We start from the raw sequence: 23,035 nt of genomic DNA, 5'->3' as shown, positions 1-23,035 counted from the left end.
CAAATTGGTGGAAAAGCAAATAGATTCATTTGACGCGGTTTAAATAATAATAGAAGACATCTCACATCAGCACATGTCTTGTTACTCTTGTTAAATGAAATAATAAACTAATAACTATAAAAGAATGAGCTATGCTGCCTATTAGACACCAGTGTGTGATGGGAAGGCTCACAGTAGTCATTTCTGTGTAAAACTAAAGACTAATATTGAACCTTGTGAAGATATTAAATTTTCAAAAACAAATTAGAAAAGAGAGGAAAAAAAAAAAAAAAAAAGGCTGCTAGCACAAGGGAAAAGCAGTCGACTGTTGACTGATAATGACAAGGGACAGACAATCATTTCCCAGCAAACTCTAGGCTGTTAATTAATTGGTGCTGAATACCATTTACCCCCTTAAGTTCACACAGTCTATACATACTCCCTCTTATCATCGAGTCCTTAGCTGATTATGTTACGTTAGTTATTAGTCCGTTAGTCATCTCGCCTAGTCTATTTTAGTTATTAGCATAACCCCCAAATCCAAAGTTTCTCCAAGCTAATTTACTATTGGATTTGTGTCTTTCAACCTTTACTAGCCCCTATACTTGCCATTTGGTTAGGTTAAGTAATTGATAAAGGAGCTTGCTAATGACCATACTTCTTGTCACTAAATGATGTTGAAATGCGTTGTTGAAGACAGAGAAAGTCCCTTGGTTTATAATGCAATATAAAGATTAGACATAAACAAACACATAAGTAGTATTATTCAACAGCAACATTTTGTGAAATTCATGAGATGGAATCAAACATAAAAAAAAAGTTAGACAGAAAATGACCCTTTTGACACAGAAAGACCAAATTTCACAAGTTAGTAATGAGTGAAATGGATGACAACTACAGATGAATTGGTGAGAGAGTGATAGACTAAGCACCTCAACCGAACCACTTCAGGAAATACTTGTCACTCTAAAGTTTTAACAAACAGCATTCAAGTGCTCCGTAATATCTTGCCTTTCTAATAACATCAACGTATAATACTTAATTATTATTTACTTGTCACTTCAGGATACCATCAGTCACTTTAAAATTACAAGTACATATTGTTCCATAGTACTTGCCATTTTTAACGCAATAATACTCTACATGGTTCCTTCATCCATGTACACTAACCTCAAATTACAAGTATCTAAGAATAGATGGAGTTACCCAATCAGATCTTCCATCAATTTCTATCTCTTTTTTTTTTTCTCTATCTCACACCACACCAATAACAAGCCTAGTTAAGGAATAGCCTTTAAATACAGGGCACCACCTTAATGCATAAAGCAAACCCTACTGACTGAAAAAACCAACAACAGATATAAATCCACCAATGAGGGAAGGGTTTAAAATGTACAATCATATCCCTAAATCCCCCATTAGTTGAGGTTGATTGAAAATAGTGCAAAAGGTCCCTAGTAAACAAACTTCCAAAAGGGGTAACTAGGGATGTTGTAACAGTAATACTAATGATGCATGGCAGCCAAACATTTTCAAAACTTCAAAAGGGCGTTTATTGGACAACAATTGAACAGCCATTAGTATGTAGGTCAGAATAAAATAAGGAGCATTCAAACTTCAAAAGGGAGTTTATTTAAAAAATCTTATTTATTTATTTATTCTTTTTTTTTTTTTTTTTTCTGATTAGTATGATCAAGTGTTTCCTGAATATTGTTGCAAAAACCCACAAGTTCCCTACTTCCATGAACAATATACTTATGCTTACGCCTGAAGGAAATTCAAATTGTTAGCCTACATCAGGATGACAACAAAACCAAAACCTTATTCCAAATTGGATGGGGTTGGCTAATTTCAACCCAAAACAAACTATCTCTTGTCAACCCAATTGAACAACCGTATATTCTCTTCCTCCATTTGCTTCTATCTATTGCTACTTGCATTTGCAAACCAAATTTTCCAAATCACTGTTAACTTCCTCCATCTAAACTATCTAGGGTATCTCTCGGCGTCATGTGAAAATTCCATCACCCCAACCCTCCACCACACATACATGATGCATTTTCAAGCCAATGCCTCACATTTTGATACCAACGTAGTCGATTTTCCCTTATCTTATTTCCAGTATCCTCAACACCTACTTTCCTCCGTATCTATACATTCCTAATTCTATCTAGAGGTGTCAAAAGCACACCCGACCCGATCTGAAACCGACCCGAAAAATATCCGATTCAGATTTAGACTCACGTGGACATAATAATTTAGTATAATTCAACTTTAAAAATTTACCCGACCCAACTATATCAGACCAGAGCCGATTATCCAAATTGACACCCCTAATTCTATCCCTCAAGGTGTTCCTAGACATTCATCTCAACATTTTGCTGCACTCATCTTCTTTAAAGAAAAGTGGAAAACAATGATATTAGAGTAAATAGCCAAAGAGTGTTATCAAACACCCAACATCCAAAAGCCAATAATACATCTAAGCGATCCAATTGACGAGACCCAACAATTCCAAATTTAAAAGACGGAGAAACCCCACTTGTAATTAGGCATCAAAGATACCAAATTATGACAAAATGCACCAAAATAAACAGAATATCAATAAAATTCAACAGTATACAAAATACCCAATAATCAAAATACAATAAAATGCACAGCAATTGAAATCCCATACCGAAAAATTCAGATTTTAGTCTGAAAACTAGGATAAGAACAAACCTTGATATTGAGCAAAAATTGGAGCAAGATGAAGAGGTAAGTGAGCGCTCAAGAAAAGAAATGAAAATAACTGCAATTTGATTAACACCCTTGAAATGCAACGTTTTTGGTGAATTGTCTGAATTAGCATCCGTTCAATTTGAAGTTGAAGATTATGAAAAACACCAACCTCCCCTAAAATGCTCTTGATTTCCTTCTCTGCTTATTTGTTTTCCTTTTGTTCTTCACTTTGGGTAGTTTTTCTTGGAATTGTTTTTGTGTTTAACGTTTTACAGGTTCTTTGAGCTTTTGCTTTGTAAAAGCTGTTGAGTGGGGTTTTACGCTTTTGGTGCGGTTTTTTTTTTTGGTATTTCTGCTCTTAATTTGTTTTTGGGGTTGTAGACTTGTAGGGTGGGTTTTGTTCACCTTTTTTTCATTTAATAAATTAATAAGTTCAATTACATTCAAATAAGTAGAGTTTAGGAAAAATAAATTTAGATAAATTCAATTTATGAAAAATAAATTTGGAAAAGGGTGGCCTAAATGTAAATTACAACTAAAAATAAGTTTTAATAAGTATAGATAAGTCAAGATAAATGACAATCAAGTGAATAGAAGTATTGAATACACCTTTATTATGGAACTAGATGGAAGCCTGTGCGATGCACGGTTCTAGTAATCATTTTATTTAATTTAAAATTGTGTATATTGAGAAAGATCATTCATTAAATATAAGGATAAAATTCCTAATATCATAAGATAATTTTTTAATTTTAACACTAAAGTTATCTTTTGTTGTTTTATTTATTTTATGTGACGCTTGAATTTAAAATCCCAAAACTTATTCACTAATTTTTCTTAAGTGACAATTTAAATTTTTAAATTAAAAAAGAAATGACAAATCTCGTTTTTTTTTATTGATCAAAATAAGTCTTTTGCTATGCGTTTATTTAATGTACTCGTTTGGTTTAAAATGTTAGTCTCATTTATAATTGTTTTACTATAAAAAATTATGGGAAATTAGTCATATGAGATTTTGTTTTATTCGTCTCGATGAGTACATTATTAAAATCAAACTTTTACAATATTTTCTAGGGAGAGATTAAAGATATTAGCGATTAAAAATTTGCATCCATATATGTAATAAAGATAATTATTACTTATTTTTTTTTATTTTTTTTTAGAGAAGATAATAATTGGTTTTTAAAAGTAATTTAAATTTTAATTATTCTCTATTCGTTGTTTTTACCTATATGTCAAAATTCTTAAATCTTATTCGTCACTTTTGCTTAGGTGGCGAGTGAATTTTTTAATTCTAAAACAAATTATTAATCTAAAATTTCATTCGTCAAAATAACACCTTTTCTTATGTGGCGCGCCGAATGTTCTTCAAAAATGCCTACTTTATTTATATATATTAGATTATTTTGTCTTTCATTCTTTTCATCTTTGGGATGATTTTAATGATGATAGTATTTTTCGCCTTCATGCTTGTATAAAAACTTAAGCCCAAGCCTTTTTACACAAACTCAATATATTACCTACTATTCAAAGCTAATTTAATGTTATTTATTGCATTAAAGTTGTATTCAACAAATAAAATTGCAATTTTATCTAGATAAAATCATTTTTTTAAAAAAAAAAATCAATTTTTGGTGGGCCGATACCACCCAAGTTCCTTAATAATCCACTCCTATAAGGAAATATGAGGAAATTTGTAAAGGAACGACCCCACCATCAGTTTTTGCCTCATGCACCTTTCTAAACAACGAGTTTTGGGGGTTTATATTATTGCCCACACTTCAATCGTTGCTTTGAAGGTGTGCCGAGCAAAAATAATAATTATACAAAGAGGCGCATTAGCAAGCCTAATTAGGCGCTGACACACGTCCCTATCAGAACTGTGACCAATAATTAAATAGCATTGTTTTTGCAACGGCTAATTGTTTTAAACCCGATTTTTGTGCTTTTATTTTTTTTTTAGGTCATAATTTTTATTTCTTTATAAATAGACATCCCTTTTGATATACTTTGGTATACTCCTTAGCCGACCAGATGAACTTAACTTGCAAATTCTCATAGCATGTCCTGTTAAATGTGTGCTTTGGGTTGCGAGACTTCACTCTGAATGACTTATGTGTAGCTCACTGGCTCATCCAAAAAACCATAAAACTTCCATGAGCAACAAAACTTGCACCGTGCCTCCATTTTATTCGATCTAGTCTAATCCACCTAATACCATATCCAGCATAAATTGCGTATTTATTCGCCATCTCTTTGAACATTTCTGGAGAAGGAAATTTAAGTCATTCCAGCTAGATAACTTCTTGAAGTTGTAATTCACGTCAACTAATGACATTTCTGCCTAAGGGTTGAGTTGTAGATTTTTTTTTTTTTTTTTGGAGCAAATAGTTTGGGAGGAAGAAGGGAGGAAACTTAAAATAAGTTTTTCAAATTCTACAACATTTTTCACTTTTTCATGGATTGTTCTTGTGGGTTTGTCCGGAAAGGATGTCATTTTAAGCTATGGGATCATTTTGGGTGGTGGGGTGACTGGGGTCACAAGTATTATGAACCGAACCTGCAAGTTAATAAATGACTTTATTAGGTTCATCTACACCATGAACTAAATACGACTCAGCCATACAATAATTAATTCCATTATCTGAACCTACTTAACTTCTTTATCCTTAAATACCATTACGTGGTCACTCTTCAAGTCCATCCAGGCAAAAGATAGTAAAAAGACTAAAAACTACATAGACTGAACTGAATTGAATATTTTATAAGAGAAGGAAATTAGAAGCTGAACTGAAATGAACTGAACTGAAAATAATCGTATCGGAACAGAACCAAAGTATTATAGAAGTACTAGTTAATTTTATTTTATTTTTGTTTGAACTAATTAATCTCCCTCCTCTCCTCACAAGTCACAACCCTCTCACTCTCCCCACCATTGCTATCAACTCCTCCATTGTCATCTCACATTCTCACGCATCAACAACAGCAACAATGTCACCACCTAAATAATCGGCCAAATTATCTCATTGAAGAAATTGTGCGGCTATAATTAAACAATTGATCAAATTCTAGAAATAACAACTAAGTACAAAAGTTGCAGCTCAGGGTGAAGTTCGAGTGCTTCATGTGTCTTCTCGACATCAGATAGCATACATTTTTACTAAGGGCCTTCCACAAGTTTTATTTGACGATTTTAGGGACAGTATTAATGTCCGTAAACCTCCCGCTTCGACTGTGGGGGTGTGTTAAATTGCAAATATTCATTAAAGGCGGATTTACACTAATTTAGTGAAAATTGGAAGAAAGAGGTCCAGTTTAGGTGGCCCAATTTTGGCTCACCGTGTCTGTAAAAGAAAAAAACTTCTTATTTTCTCTCTCCTCTCTATTCAACAGCTTCTCTTTCTTCTTCTCATCTTCTTTTGTTTTTTCTCTCTCCTCTTTTGGAGATTTTTATTTTCTCAGTTTGCTAGTTGAATTTCTTTCTTTGCGATCTTTAATTCACGACTTTGAAGTTGATTGTTTACTCAATTTATTTTTTTTCAATTTTGTTAATTTTTGGTGTTTTGATTTTTAGGATTTTTCATCATTTTGAATTTTTTGTAGTTTCTGCAATAGTGAAGAAGAATAGTTTGGCTTCTGGTGATGATGATGTTGATGTTTCTACTCTAGGTTAGTGTTTGTACTATTTTTTTGTAAATTTTTCGTCACTTAGCTCGGTGAGATGGTCGGAAATGGTAAAATAGGCAATGGTTTTAGTGCTATCGGCGTTAGCTAGCGGTGGTTCCGACATCGACTTTTGATTTGTTTGAGTGATTGTACTTTTTTTCATGACTATTGTTAATGTTGTGTTTATTTTTGTCGTATTTTGCAAAATATATTCTAGTTCTTGGCTTACTTCTGCAACATTCACATCTTAAATAAATAAAATCAATACTCAATTGTTCCAAAACAACAAAATTTAATCAAAACAAAAGAATTAGGGTGGACAACAAATCAAGAAACCAAAACACGAAATAAAAAAAAATCACAAAATTCAAATTCAAGAGCCACGGAAAAATGTCGAGGGAGTGTGTGGTGTGCGTTCATGTTGTGAGATGGTGGTTGTGATGGGGTGGAGGATAAGGTGGTTACGTTATGACGGGAGGAGAAACAAGAGGGAACATTTTTGTTCGATTTAGGTTTTTTTAAAAAAAATAAAAATTAAGGAGCCTTAAGACTCTTAACCAATTGGAAAAAAAAAAAAAACACATGTCAAAACGAGTTACTTTTAGATTATGTAAAGGTGGTATTATTTTAAGCGGATAGTTGAAATAAAGTGCGATTATTAGTTTTGAATTTTTCATATCTTTAATTAATAAGCAATGAGTATAGATTAAAAAAAAATTATATTCAGAAATTGATATATATTAAGACGAATCTAACATTTACAAAATCCCATTCAACCATGTTAAATTTGATGTTTCCTTCAAAAAAAAAAAAAAAAAAAAAAAAAAAAAAAAAAAAAAAGTGAAATTTGATGTATTATTGATTAAATTGATATACATGAATATTCCAAAAGTCTATATGTGTACATAAAGGAAAATGAAATGTTATGGAAAAGACTTGGTTTTGTGGTTCTTGTGGATTTGTGAATCCCATTTACATCATATTTACACTATTTTTTTTTTATTAAACACGCATCATTACTAGGCAGGCATCATTGTAATTTTAAAACATACATTATGTTTAAAGATCTTTATATTTGTAAGATTTGTGAATTGTGACCTTGGCCATTATTAAAATCTAATGTTGGCCATTATTAAAATCTAATACTTGCATATAAAGTGAAGAGGGTTTTGTGTAATTAAAAATTAACTCTTCTTAACATTTTTTTTTTATTTTTTATCTTTGTTTTTTATTTTTTCTGCAAAATACAACTACCATCCTATCTTTTTCACTTTCCAATACTAGAGTGCACCCGTGGGGGCAAACAAAAAAACAAAGCCCCTAGTTTAAGTGTGATAGATATTATGTTTAGGATAATATTTGTCACATATTAGGATATATTTATTGTATATTTTGTATTCGTATCGTATTAGGTTTCCTAACGTGATTAGGCCTAGCGTTGTAATATCTATATATTGAATCAATAATACACACTCCCGATTGAGGAGTTTTCCCGAAATCTAACAAAGTGATTTCTGTCCAGCTAACCACCTAATTCCCGGCTAAAAGCTTACGCTATTATTGGTACGGAGAGAATGGACTTGATCCCTGATTAATTAGGCCTTAGAGTAGTCCGACGTGGACGAGATTTCGAACCCTGCGGTTTAAAAGCACGAAATATATTAATCGTATAAATCAATGTAATTATGGAAGTTATTGAATTTTTTTAGTGGAAGTTATAGAATAAGAAGTTATCATAGAAATTCATAGTTAAAAATAAAAAAGATAAAGTTAATAGAAATTGAGGATTAAGAATTTGGAGTGATGTGGTTATGTGTTGCAAAAACGGCTTTTAAATTATGTATAAGATTACCTCTTATTATAATTATAATAATAATAATAATAATAATTATTATTATTATTATTATTACTATTCAATAAATAAATAAATAAAAACTTCATGATTTTTCTTCCAAAACAAAAAAAAAAAAAAAAAAAAAAAAAAATCATGACTTCATCAATTAATTTTTTTTAATGACATTTTTTTTTGTTTCTTATATTGCCCACATACGCATTGTTTGTAATTTTAAGCTTTTAGCTTGTATTATAAAATGTCCAACTGCTAGTAACAACAAATCAACAATTAAGTTTATTGTATCACCATACCGATAGGTTTTTTTTTTTTTTTTAATTATTATTGGTAAGAACCATACCACATGTTCCTTTAAACAAAGATATTTATTGTGAGATTAGTGACTTTTCAATAATTAAAAACGACAATTGAAAAATTCGCCAAGGTGGATTGGTGGGGAAATAAATTCTCTGTCCCAATTTTCATGTCGTATTTATGATCCACCCATCTTGATTGGTTATCCTAAGATTTTCTTTATGTCTTATATACCACCAACAGTTCTTCAAAACATCAAAAACTATCACCTATTTTCCTATACCCTTTAAAGTGACGTCATAGTTGACCCCACTAACAATTTTTCCAAATTGAATGCCAAATGATACATTCATCACTATTCTCTCTCTCCCCAAATCCTTGCAAACAAAAAAAATATAATAAATAAATTGCAACCTTTTTTTTTCTGAGGGAAAATAAATTGCAACCTTACTTAGCAGTATAGCGCGAAAATAAGAACTAATTTTGCCACTAACTAACCCTAGAATAAATTCTTCCCCCAAACACATGTCTGATTCTCGCGTAGATTGAGTTTTTTAGATATTCATTTTAACTCAATAATTCTACTTTTAGTTATCTTATCCAATACCCTTAATCGTTCACTAGTTTTTGAAACATCAAGTTTTAATATATTATTGAAACATCAACTCTTTATCAAATATCACAAAGTATTCTATATTATATATATAAAAAAATGATGGTTGAAGTTGAGAAGAAAAAAAAAAACTTAAGTACTTCCTTCGTGTTTTGTGTTTTTTTAAGTGTTACAGGTTCCGTCACATAATTTTAGGCAATTTAATTGACTTAAATAAAATAAGAGGTAAGTGGGGTAGTTAGAGACTTGGAGTATTAAAAAATTGTAAAAGAAAGATTGTTGGGTTAATAGTTTATTGAAAAGTAATGAAGGTAAGAGGCGAGATATAATAAAAAAAAAAGTAGTAGTGGGTTTAGGTGAGACCACGAGAGAAGAGAGATATAATATTTTAATGTAGCTTTTTGCCAAAAAAAAAAGTGTAACACTCATTAAAACACGGCCGAATTTGATAAGTGTAACACTTAAAAAAAAACACGGAGGGTGTATCCACTTTACTCGTGGGTCGTATTAAGCACCTCATGTCTTCCTCTATAAAAGGGTCCTCCTCCTCATCCCTTAGTTCATCATCAAAAACACATTATATCCAAAAAGTAAAGAAGAATGGTTTCGAAAAAAGTGATAAGTTTGTTAGTTTTAGTAGCCATTACGATGGTTGCTACAATGCCTGAACCCATCTTGGGTGTCCGTCAAAACCCTAACTCATTAGAAATGATAATCAAAGAATTTGTTGACGATAATAATATTAAGAATCCTCTCCATGAATGCAAGAAGCGAGGGCAAGTTTGCGGTGGCTACTTCGGCCAGTGTTGCAGCGACGCTGGTGGCTGCACCCCGTTGTTGGGTCCCACCATTGGAGTGTGCGGTTATGTTGCTCCTGATGATACTATCAACAATCCTCTCCATTGCATTCCAATTGGGGATCTTTGTGACAGCTATTTAGGCACCAACTGTTGCGGCGGCGGTGCCTGCTTGTCCCAGCGTGGAGATTCTGGAATATGCATTGGTTAATGCTCAACCATCTATGATCTATATATCTGTTGTGTGAGACTCGGATAGATGTATATATCTCCAAGTTGTTATATATGCATTATCAATACAATGCATGCTACTATATATGCTTGTAATGCAATATAATATAATGGGAGTTCTGGTTTTATTAGCTTCTTCATTTATCTATGAGAAGCTTTATTATTCCCATATCAATGAATAAAAATCAAGTCTACTCTTTGTTTCTTACGGAGTATTTTAAAAGGCTATTGTCATTTCTATCTTTCTCCCTATCAAATACGTACTTTCCAAGTCTCAATTAATAAAATAATTTATTATTGCGGCTTCAAATAATATTAGGAAAGGGATTAGTAAGAATATAAGTAAATTCAAGGATAGAAGGGTTTTAAGAGAAAAAAAGGGTAAATTAAACTTTGCCTAGAGTGGAGAATATATAAGTTTAATTACGAAAATTATTATAGAGATTGATAGAGTAGTGAATATAGGGTGAAAGCTTATTCATTAATAAATAAGAGAGCGCAAAAACTGTAAATTAAAGAGTAAGATATATCGAGCAAAAGGTATATATATTGTGGAGTAATAAGAGTAAAGTAGTAAAAGAAGGTGGATAAATGAAATAAGTAACAGTGTTAACAAAATTATAGTGTTAGAGCATCACTAATAGTTGTAGTTAATTAGAGATTTGCTAGCAATTTGAAAATTCCCTAAGTACTAGTTTGATCATTGGAGTTAAAAATATAATTCGTTTGGTCATGAAAATTAGCTTGCTTGAGAAAAAACTTGTCAAAAAAATAAAATAAAAAGGATTAATATTAATAAAAAGATCACATCTTTGGAATAAATTCCAAGTAGAAAAGAAAATCAATTACAGATAAGCTGCCCATGAGCATCATGGCATAGAACAAAAATTTTAAAAGCTTTGCAATCACACACCTTTTCCCGGAAAATACCCATTGACTTGGTTTTCAGGGGTTGACTCGACCATGAGACGCCCTAAAACCGCTAACCCTCCCCTTACCCCAGCCACCCACTTCCAGTGGCCGGCGACCACCTCCCTCCTTCGTCGCCGACGACCTCATCCCCTCCCTTTCCCAATTCCCGTCCTTAAACCCAACCCTCAAGCCCTAAACCCAATTCTCGTACCTTCGTGAAGTGGGTGGTTGGGGAAAAGGGAGGATTAGCGGTTTTAGGGCGTCTCATGGTCGAGTCAACCCCGGAATACAAGGTCAATGGGTATTTTTCGGGAAAAGGTGTGTGATTGCAAAAAATTTTACGATTAAGGTGTGTTTTTGCGAAAAAAATTTTATAAGGTGGTTTCCTGCAATTAAAGGGTTATAAAAGGTGGTTTAATGCAAAATTTCCTAAATCTTATGTATAGTATAACAAGCTAATCTGCTTACTATTGAAATTGCTCGAGAATCATTTGGGGATAAACTATCTACAAAAGGGTTTATCACCAATTCAATTGATGATTTGGATTAATTATTTGATTGTTGTTAATTGTTGTTGTTGGATGACGACGTTGGTGGTGACAATTTGAATAGGTAAGTTTAATTTTAGTTCGAAGCGAGAATCAAGAAGGGATTGGATGGTGAGACAACAATGGATGTTGATTGGAAATGTGGGGTGTAAATGCCGCTCTTTTTCTTGATTAATTTCCCATTACTTTTGTAAAACTAAGTAAAGATTGTTAAATAAGTTGACAATTAATTAAAATTTTAGAATTTATGAACATGAATAACTCATTTAAATGCAACTTTATTACAAAGTATCATAAGATGTGTCATTGATGTGCCACATGATTTGTCAAACCATAGTGACACCTGACACGTGGCGAGATTGACAATACAGGGCAAGAGTACAATCCTTGCTATTGAGTTTTAATATTTTGATATTGATATTGATATTGATTTTACTTTCCAAAATTACCTCTACTTATTTTATATTATTTACAAAAACTACCATGCATCCTTTTTTTTAACATAACTAGGTTAGATCCCGTGCCATGCACGGTTTTTCAATTTTCGTTACGGAGTATCAATTAAAACTATATTTAAATATAAAAAAAATTTGGTCCATAGTCTATTTCTTATTTTATCCCAAATCTAGCAACTTAAAATACTACTATTATTTTTTTATTTTTTATGACTACATATTATATTTTTAATTCAAACTTTCTTTTTTACATTTTTTTATTTCACATTTTAAAAAATTTTCATTCACTAATTATGTTAGGTTTAAAGATTATATTCATGATTTTTTTTACTATAAATAATAATTATATACATTAAAAAGCAATTACTTATATAGAAATAGAAAGATATGATTAGATAGCTAATTTGGTAAATATATCATTTTACGATTAAATTTTGGAAGAAAACATTTTACGTATATTCTCTATCATTTTTTTCAAAAGTTTTTTTTAACATATAAAAAAGATATACTAAGGACACACCAGAAGATGACACGTGTCATTGCTGGTGTGTCTTTTAGTATATAGTTATTGATTGATTGATTGATGATACAAGAAGTACTCTATAAACCTTTTTTTTTAATTATTCAATAAATTATAAATCCATGACTTCACCAATTATTTTTTCTAATAACAATTTTTTTGGTTTCTATATATTGCACACCTACACATTGCGTATAATTTTTTTAGCTTTTACTCGTAGCTTATATTTATGAAATATCTTAGGGCATGTTCACATTTACTGTACTGAGCTGAATTGAACTGCTTGGAGCTGAAGTGAACTGAACTGAACTGATTGGAGCTGAATTGAACTGAACCAAATTGAATAGAGATGAACTGAATATTTTTATGAGAGAGGGAAATTAGGAGCTGAACTGAACTGAAATTAAGTAAACGTGAACAGACCCTAACTGTTAGTAATAACAAATCAACAATAAAGTTTTTTGTATCACCATACCGACATGCTTTTTTTTTTTTTTCTTTTTTCTCAAATAAGAACCATACCACTTGTTTACTTTGGACAAAGATCTTTATTGTGAGATTTGTGACCTTGGCCATAATTAAAAAACGACAATTGAAAAATTCGCCAAGGTGGATGGGTGTGATACTTGAATGAGTTAACAACCTCAAACTACCACTAATTTATTGGACAACATATTCCTTTTTTTCAACTCTCCCAACTTGATTGTCATAGTTGTCAATTTTTAACTAAACAAGCGGTAATATCTCTAATTAACTAATAATGAGTATAGATTATACAAAAATTTATATTCAAAAATCAATATTTTAAGACGAATATGCCATTTACGGATTACCCAATCTACTATGTTAAATTTTACATATAGCCATAAACATTGGTCAAATGGATGTATATAAATATTGCAAAAGTCTATATGAGACGCTTAAAAGAAATGAATGAAATATTATTGAAAAGAGACTCTTGTTTTGTGGTCCTTGTGAAGTTGTGGATCACATTTACAACATATGTATTCTACGGAGTAATTTTTTATGAAAGAGGCAGAGGCTCATCCTTGGTTCATCATCAAAAAGACAAAAAACACATTTTACCAATAAAAAAGTAAATAATGATAATAATAATAATAATAATAATAATAATAATAATAATAATAATAATAATAATAATAATAATAATAATAATAATAATAATAATAATTGACTCTGTAGGTTTTGATTGTATCTCGGCTCCCCACCAATTTCTTGTAAATTGATTGACTCTGTAGGTTTTGATTTTTGTTATAATAATAATAATAATAATAATAATAATAATAATAATAATAATAATAATAATAATAATAATAATTTTCTATTGGCTGTATAACTTTGTATGTTTTCTCCTTTGACACAGTCAGGGGTATCTGACTTCATTCCTGGGCGGGTTGTGGCTGATGCAGCACATCAGAAGCGGTTTAAGTATGAAGCTCGATGTCAGGCGATTGGATATGGTTTCATTCCCTTCTCCTTTTCTTCGCTTGGGGAATTAGAGAAAGAGGTTGTTGCGTTACTGAAGCGGATTCAGAGGTTCTCGATGACGCAAGACATTGGGGCTCGTGCTGCAGCTCATATCTTCACTAGGGTAGGATTTGCAATAGCTAGAGGAGTGGGGGCCCATATTGTATCTCGGCTTCCCACTAATTTATTGTAGGTTGTATGACTTTTGTTTTTGAGATATAATAATAATAATAATAATAATAATAATAATAATAATAATAATAATAATAATAATAATAATAATTTTCTTCAAAAAAAAAATAATAATAAATTTTTTTTTTTTGGTGACAAGTTTTTAAAATTTTGGTAGCAATTATGATGGTTGCTACAAAGGCTAAAGCCATGCAAAATCCTCTCCATTGCAGGAACAAAGGGGATGTCTGTGGTAATTCTTCTTTTGGCCCCTGTTGCGCCGGCAGTACCTGCATCTCCCCTGTTGGAAATGCAATAACTTATTTTTACTTAATTAAAATTATTTTTGATGAACTATATATACTTATAAGATATCATTACACAGTTGTAGCGTATGTTTTTGTGACTTACTGAATTTAGCAAAAACTAGTAAATGGGATAGAGTTATAGGATATTTGGCCCTGTTCTTTTCACCTTATAAAAATAATATTAAGTAAAAACAATTTCAGTTCAGTAAAAATAAGTTCATTTCAGTAAAATTAATTTCAGTTCAGTAAAATAATTTCAGTTCAGTAAAAATAAGTTCAGTTCAGTAAAATTCAGTTTTCTTAAAGAAGAATTATAATAGAAAATCAGTAAAAATAATTTCAGTTCAATAAAATTAATTTAATTTCAGTAAAAATAATTTCAATTCAGTAAAAATTAGTTCAGTTCAGTAAAAATAATTTCAATTCAGCAAAATTAAGGTGAATCAAACAGGGCTTTATCAAAAGTTACAGTACTAATTAATAGCCAATTGTTAAATGATGTGAATTCAACAACCATAATACTGTAGCCAATAGTTTGAGATGTCCATATTTGGCATTATTGACAATATTTTCGTTCGAGATTTTAGCGTTCCAAAACATCTTTTCCTCCTCTACTATTAATCTTGTACAAAATGAAAAATGAATAAATAAAAATGAAGATAATTAAAATTTTCAAGTATACCTTCAGGTGGTGGACCTTTTCGAACTGAAATTCAGGCATTTGGGCTCTAAGATCGGACTCAAATATCCAACGATATTCAAACATCTCATTACCCCAAAGGTCAAATATATAAATGTATAGTCATTTTCAATAATGTCTATTCATTGTTTGATGGTCATGTTTTATTTGTTTGTGCATGCCATTTTATTTGAAATTAATGTAGTCATGTAGATGATTTTTGTTATATGTCTTCAACATTTTTGGATTATTTGTACATGAATTTGTTTGACCATTGTATTTAATTTCAGAATTATTTGTACATGAATTTGTTTGACCATTGTATTTCAGAATTATTTGTACATGAATTTGTTTGACCGTTGTACGATATTTTGTGTGCCACCTTTCTAATCTACACTTCGGACAAAACTTGTCAAGTTTTGGAACGTTTTTTTACACGGGCGAATAATTTTACAATGGATGAAATTTAACAAGGGTTTAGTGAAAATTAGCAGAAGTTAAATCACTATATAAACTTCCCTTCAAAAAAAAAATAAATAAATAAAATCCTCTATACAAACTGTCACCTCTTCTCAACATGGCTCATTTGAAAAGAAGACAATATAATAAGGAATACTAATTAAGGGCCTGTTCTCATACGTTAAAATTCAGTTCAGTTCAGCTCAGTTCAATTCAGTTCAGCTCAGTTCAGCTCAGTTCAGCTCCTAATTTCCTTCTCTTATAAAATATTCATTTCAATTCAGTTCAGTTTAGTTTAGTTCAGCTCAGGTCAGTTCATTTTAGCTAAGTTTAGTCAATAAGAATAGGCCCTAACTACTTGTAAAAATATGTGATTGAAATATCAAGTTTTGATTTAATTTACATCAAGCAAGATTAATCTATGCATCTTTCCGACCCTTTAATGTGGCATTTAGGGGTTGGAAATTCTGAGACCCTCAAAGTTTTGTTTTGTTTTACAACTAACTTCCCTAATTTCTTACCTATTATAACTAGAGTGAAAAGAACATATTTTTTTTTTTTTTTTTTTTTTTTTTTGAAACAGAACATATTGTTAATTAAATAATTTTCTATCATGTTCTTTAATTGTCAGTATAATATACTTTTATTTGTGATGTAATGTTCATTCATTGTTTATTTTGAAGTGTTTTTTGAATTTTGTCTTTAGGTTATGGTTGTTGAATAAAAAAAAATGTTCATTACATTATCTTATCATGCTCTTTATTAATATTTTACGGATGTTCTTTAGATTTACAAAACGAAAATAAAGTTGGATGTTATTTTTATAATAGTTACGTTCTTTTCAAAACAGCGAGCTATATATTCATTACAAACAACTATATGTTGATTCTGCCTTTGAAAAAAAATTTAAAAATATGTATGCACCGCCTCCATGAAGAAAATTTCAAAGCACACGAGTGATTCATTTGTATCTTTTTAAATTTTAGTTTGGCTTCATTTGATAAAATACTTCATCCTCTAGCCATAATCTATCAGAACTTAGCAAATGACAATTACTAAATTATTATACGCCTACCTATTCTAACTTTCTAAGCAAAGTATATTTTCATGTACATACTCATCATAACTATCTTTTTAATTTTAAATTAGCTTCATTCCTTAGCCATAATATATTAGAACTTAGCAAATCTTTCATAATAATTAAAAAATTACAACATATGCCCACCTATTCCAAGTAAATTAAAGTACATTAAAAGAAGATTTATATCTTTAGAGAGAAAAGAAAAGATAGTAAGAACTCAAAAAATAAAAAATAAAAAATATTCTATTTTAATGGATCCAAGTTCTTGTCTTAATAAAAGTCAGGACAAGTGAACAGGAGTAGCCGAGTAGGAAGGAGTCATTTAGATTGATTATCCCTAATAGTTGAGGCCATTGGCTCCTGCAAAAGTTGGCTACTTGACCAAATTAGTAAATAGAAAAGACCCTTAGTGACAATTTGGTAAAAAAATTGACTCGGGCGACAATTTGGTAAAAAAAAGTTAATCCTAAGCGACATTATGGTAAATAATATTATCTCATGCGACATTTAACCCAAAAAATACAAAAATTTCTTACAAATTACTCGCAAATACTTAAACTAGTTTGTTTTCGTGGTTTTTTTAACCAAGCCTTTTAATGGAAATAATAATTTTAAGAAAAAAAACTTGTTAAGTACTTCTAATTTTCACTTAAGTTTCATACACTTTATTAATGAAATGTTTTTAAAAAGGGGTTGGAATTAAATTTGGTATCGAAATTTAGCAAAATAAAAAGGAGATGACACATAGTTTAAAATTTATAAAGGAAAAATAAATTTAAAACACAAAAATAAATTAAATTAGGATTTTTAAAGAGTTTGTTGGAAAAAAAAAAAAGGTTTTTTGGTCTAAATGTCGTCGGAGCATATTATTTTTACCAAATTGTCGTATATTGTAAGCTTGTTTAATTTTACCAAATTGTCGCCGGAGTAAGTTTTTTTTACCAAATTATCACTATGGGTCTTTTTTAATTTACCAATTTGGTCAATTGGCCTACAAAAGTTCAGTAAACAAGCCATAGCAAATCTTCATTCTTCTTAGAAACAACTCAATATTTATAACTTGTCAATTTGTCATAACTTTAAACGAATGTGTAAGAAATGTGTGAGTTCTTTTCCCCAAGTATTTATACTTTGACAGAACTTGATTTAATTTAATAAAGCCCTTGCTATCGTTCCCTAAAAAAAAATAATAATAATGTAAGAAATGTTTATATAACTAATTATATTTTTCCTCAAAAAAAAAAAAAATATAACTAATTATATGGGCTGATTTGGATGTGTAATCTTTTTATGTATGGACTTTTGTTCTCCTTTTTAGCCCATTTGATGTCTTCCACATTATGACCTAAAAAGGACCAACAACTGGGCTATTGACTTGTTGAGATCGGTTAAAGTTATGTCAAAAAGGTTCCAAGTGGAACAAGTTTCCAATATTAAATTTAATTTGTAATGATAAATAAGTATGAAAGTTTAGGACTTTAGGGCACCTTAATATTCTCCCTGTTTTTTTTTTTTTTTGGTGTCTCAATTGTCTTTTTGCACATATTTCAATGCAGTTGACGGAAGGACTCGAAGGAGTATGAGAAAAATCAATTTAACAAGATCTCATATGCAATCATCAAGATTCATGGTTTAAATTTGTCTCGCCAAAAAGAAGATTTCAAAAAAGAACAAAATGACTCCAAGAGTTCAAATGGCCAGGAACGATACATCTTGGGTGTTTCCCCAACAATATTCAGGGAAAACAAACATTAATAAAGACTAAGGGTCTATTCACTTCAGCTTAATTTCAGTTCAATTCAATTCAGTTCAGCTCTTAATTTCATTCTCTCATACAATATTCATTTCATCTCTTATAAATTCAGTTCAGTTCAGTAAATGTGACCAGGCCCTAAAGCACCACCAAAACTCAAAAAATGCCAACTTTGTAATCAAAATCCTTATTCGAAAGCCAAACGATACCTTGGGAAAACAGAAATGATACAAAGTGTGTCATCAGAAATAACATTCAGAAGTCTAAATTAGTCTAACAACCAATAAGACCTTACGGAGAAACCCAAGTTCTAATAAGACATTAACATCCCAAGAATATAACAAAATGCACCAAAACCAACATAATACAACAAAAATGAATCACGGTCAATAGCATGCAAAAGCTTACCTAGTAATCAAAATTAACTGAAATCAACAAAATACAACAAAAAGTCATAAGATCAATAGAAATTGCATAAAATCAGTACACCCAGAAATCAAAATGCCAAGAAAAAAACATTACAGAGTAGAATGCAACAAAATGTTGCTTACCTGTGATTCATTGTGTTCTACAATTTGACATTTGGCATGTATTTTACAGTGATTAGTACATATTTCTATGCCTTCATGATTTATGTAACGTTTGATTCAGATTTCAGTCTTGCTAAAATATTAAATTATACTCGTATTAAATTGTGTTTTGTACCTCGATTATATGGATGCTATATGTATATATACTCCATAATACACTTACAATATTAACTTTTATTGATTCGTTTTAAAAAAAAAACATAGGGAGTACAAAACACGACATTAGCCAAAATAGTGGAACACAACACGACATTAGCCAGCATTAATTTCTTGTACCATGCCTTCAAGGGATAATTTTACATGCTCAATCTAAAATTTTGCTTCACGATTAATTGTTACATCTTTGATTCCGTATAGAAGATAGACATTAATCTGACATAGATAGGATACAAGTTCTGATGTTGAAAGAATTGAAGTAAGCATGTTAAGACATTTGCAAAGGCCAACTTCAGACGACAAACTGTCCATCCCCACACTGAATGAGAGTAACAACAACGTTTGATATATAGTCTGTCCAATCTTCATGGACTTTGAAAAAATCAACAAAACGATGTGAGCCATGAAAACCCCGCTGCATAAAGATAAGCATATGTCACGCCCTTTAACAGGATAATACATTCATATGTAGCTGAGGCGATTATTTTGAACAGACTTTAAACAACTAACATGAATGATATCTCCGTAGTAAGATAACAAAATTAAATGAAGTAATTGTCGTATACTACAAAGATATTTTCATAGACAAGGGTTAAAGGATTTTACTACTTTTACAAGAATCACCGTTCATACAATATAGCTAACCAGTCGCATCTTGCCATTACATGTTTTTGCTGTATGCAAGAGTTTCCAGGATATATGTTATCGTTCTGGAATTATATTTTTGTGCAAATTAGTTTCAGGATTGAAGAGTTCAACCAGCCAACCCGAAGCAATAATCACAAGATGGAAGGCATCCTGTTTAGCTTGGTCTGTACTTTTGTTTTCATAATTCTGCCACTCAAATATCTACTTAAAGATTATCAAACAAGAAGAAAATTCAATCTCCCACCATGTCCTACAAAACTGCCTGTAATTGGGAACCTTCATCAGCTAGGCAAAATGCCCCCTTTAACACTCAGAAAACTTGCACAGGATTTAGGACCTATATTCTTCCTGCAGCTTGGTGAGGTTCCAACAGTCGTAGTTTCATCTGCTGCTATGGCCAAGGAAGTGATGAAGACGCATGATTTAGCATTTTGCAGCCGGCCTCAGCTGTATTCTGCCAAATGGCTCTTTTATAACTGCACTAACATTGTTTTTTCTCCTTACGGCGCTTACTGGAGGCATGTAAGAAAGATCTGCATACTAGAGCTACTAAGCAGCAAAAGGGTTCAGTCTTATGACTTTGTAAGACAGGAAGAAGTGTCTCGCCTAATTCATAGAATTACAGATTCTTGTCATCAGGAAATCAGTCTGACAAAGGTACTTGGCTTGTACGCGAATGATGTCCTCTGTAGAGTTGTTCTTGGGCGGAGCTTCTCTGAGGGAGGCGAGTATGATTTACATGGTTTCCAAAGTATGCTTGATGAGTACCAAGAGTTGCTTGGGGGTTTTAGCATAGGAGATTTTTTCCCTTCTAAAGAATTTGTGCACACACTAACAGGCCATAAATCAAGGCTAAAGAAGACATTCAAACGGTTTGATAGCTTTTTCAACAAGGTGATTCAAGAACATCTGAGTCCACAGAGAAAAACTGAGGGAGCGAAGGATCTTCTAGATGTTTTACTCGACATACAAAAAGACCAAACAAGTGAAATGCCTTTAACTATGGACAACATCAAGGCTATTCTACTGGTAAGATGTTCAATTTATAATTTTTGCTAATCAAATCAGCAAATACAGAGTTTTACTTTCAAGTAAAGGTTATGTACTAAAAATATAATTATCGTGTGCAGGACATGTTTGCAGCAGGTACTGATACAAGCTTCATAACACTAGATTGGGGAATGACAGAAATGATTATGAACCCGGAAGTGATGAAGAAAGCACAAGCAGAAGTACGAAGTGTTTTAAGAGAAAGAAAAACCGTCTTAGAAAGCGATTTACCTCAACTGCACTACCTTAAAGCTGTTATAAAAGAGATCTTCCGCCTGCATCCCCCTGTACCTGTACTTGTACCAAGAGAGTCCATCACAGATGTTACTATTGAAGGCTACGATATCCCTGCAAAAACCCGGGTTTTCATCAATGTCTGGGCTATAGGGAGGGACCCTGAATCGTGGAAAGATCCAGAAACATTCAATCCTGACAGATTCCTAAACAGTGCAATTGATTTCAAGGGGCAGGATTTCAAGCTGTTACCGTTTGGTGCAGGAAGAAGAGGATGTCCAGGCATCATGTTTGGAACTGTGACTATAGAGCTCGCTCTTGCTCAACTTCTTCATAGCTTTGACTGGGACCTGCCTCCAGGAGTAGAAGCCAAAGATTTGGATCTTTCAGAAGCTTTCGGTATATCCATGCATAAGACATCTCATCTTATTGTAGTTGCTAAACCACAATTATCCTGAAGACACTACTTGTATAAAGTTCAGGGAAAAAAAAAGGGTGGAAGTTAGCCTGTGCTCTATGTCATGTATTGTAATTTTTGGACAAGTTTGTATAAAACAATATACTCCGTAAAATACAGGCATATCAGCAAAAGAGTCCAACATAATAACAAAGTACATGAAATTACTACATCTAAAATGCTACTCCATATTGCACACAGCATACATTCAGCCTCTATCTTTTATGTACACAAAGTCGAGTTTTGAATTATCACTACAAATCCAAACTAGAGAACATTATTCATCATATTTATGAGTAAAATGCTCTGTTATTTGATTGCATGAAAACTAAGAAAACATGACTATTGGAACTAGGCAAATAGTTGGATTCAGAACTAAACATTAGTTCATCAGGGATTTAATTGTTCTATTTTCTGGCTTTAGACTTTAATAACATGAATTAGTAATTACTTATATCAGTTGTATGTTAATTACGTAGGTTGAAAGAAGTAAATTAATTCATGACTTTGTTTTGGGCCCTTTTAATCATGTGGCAAGGCAATACAGACATGGAAAAAGCAAAAGAGAAAATTAACAAACCACATGGGATAACACGTCAATTATTCTTTTAATTTCCCCTAAAAACTCGGAAAGGTAACAATAAAGAGCAAGAATTAAGACAAATTATAAAGAGCGCAAAAAAGAGAGTAAATGTGCGAAAAACGTAAATAATAGAGTAAGATATATCGAGTCAAAAGGTTTATATGTTGTAGAGTAATAGAAGTAAAGTGATAATATGAGGTGGATAAAAAATGATATAAAGTAAAATTGTTGAGAACATTTTAGTGTTAGAACATCTCTAATGATTGTAATTAGGGACTTGCTTGCAATCTGAAAAATTTTCTAACTACTAGATTGACCATTAGAACTACATAAAATTAGCTTGGTCAAGCAAATATAATTTGCTCGAGAAAAAACTTGCCGAAAAAAGGGGTTGATATTAATAAATTAAATTTAAAAAGCTAATTAAAAAACTAAGACTCATATAAACCACAAGCTAGTAGCTAATCAATGGGGTGCAAACTATCTATAAAAGATATTAGTTTAAAATCTTATGTGGCATAACAAGCTAATTGCTAATTAGCTTCCATTAGAATTACTTAAGAACATTATGAAACAAAGGTAATATTAATAAATTAAATGACAAATTTGGAAGGAGATCAGAAATATATCACTAAATAGAAGAAACATTTGATATAAATCAATTGAGATCAACATAAATGGGAAGAAATCACAAAATACTTAAAGCTATGATAATGTATCTCTTGTGATTTTATGTAATTTTTTATTTTTATTTTTTTTTAAAAAAAAAAGAAAAGAGTTTTGAAGGGTA

At 31.3% G+C, this 23,035-nt stretch overlaps 1 protein-coding gene across 1 annotated transcript; it reads left to right on the top strand.

Moving 5' to 3' along the window:
- Nucleotides 1-19,951: 19,951 nt before the first annotated feature.
- LOC145618577 (cytochrome P450 71AP13-like) lies at nt 19,952-21,825 on the top strand. Its single transcript, XM_081673351.1, has 2 exons — nt 19,952-20,950; nt 21,052-21,825. Exons 1-2 carry the CDS (start codon nt 19,952-19,954, stop codon nt 21,661-21,663), a joined length of 1,611 nt encoding a protein of 536 aa, XP_081529477.1. The 3' UTR covers nt 21,664-21,825.
- Nucleotides 21,826-23,035: the final 1,210 nt, after the last annotated feature.

The sequence above is a fragment of the Chenopodium album genome, chromosome 26 (genome assembly GCF_948465745.1).
Source record: "Chenopodium album chromosome 26, dcCheAlbu1.1, whole genome shotgun sequence".
Classification (NCBI taxonomy): Eukaryota; Viridiplantae; Streptophyta; class Magnoliopsida; order Caryophyllales; family Amaranthaceae; genus Chenopodium; species Chenopodium album.
Note: the sequence above shows the minus strand (reverse complement) of the source record. Positions and strands in the feature narration are given on the sequence as shown.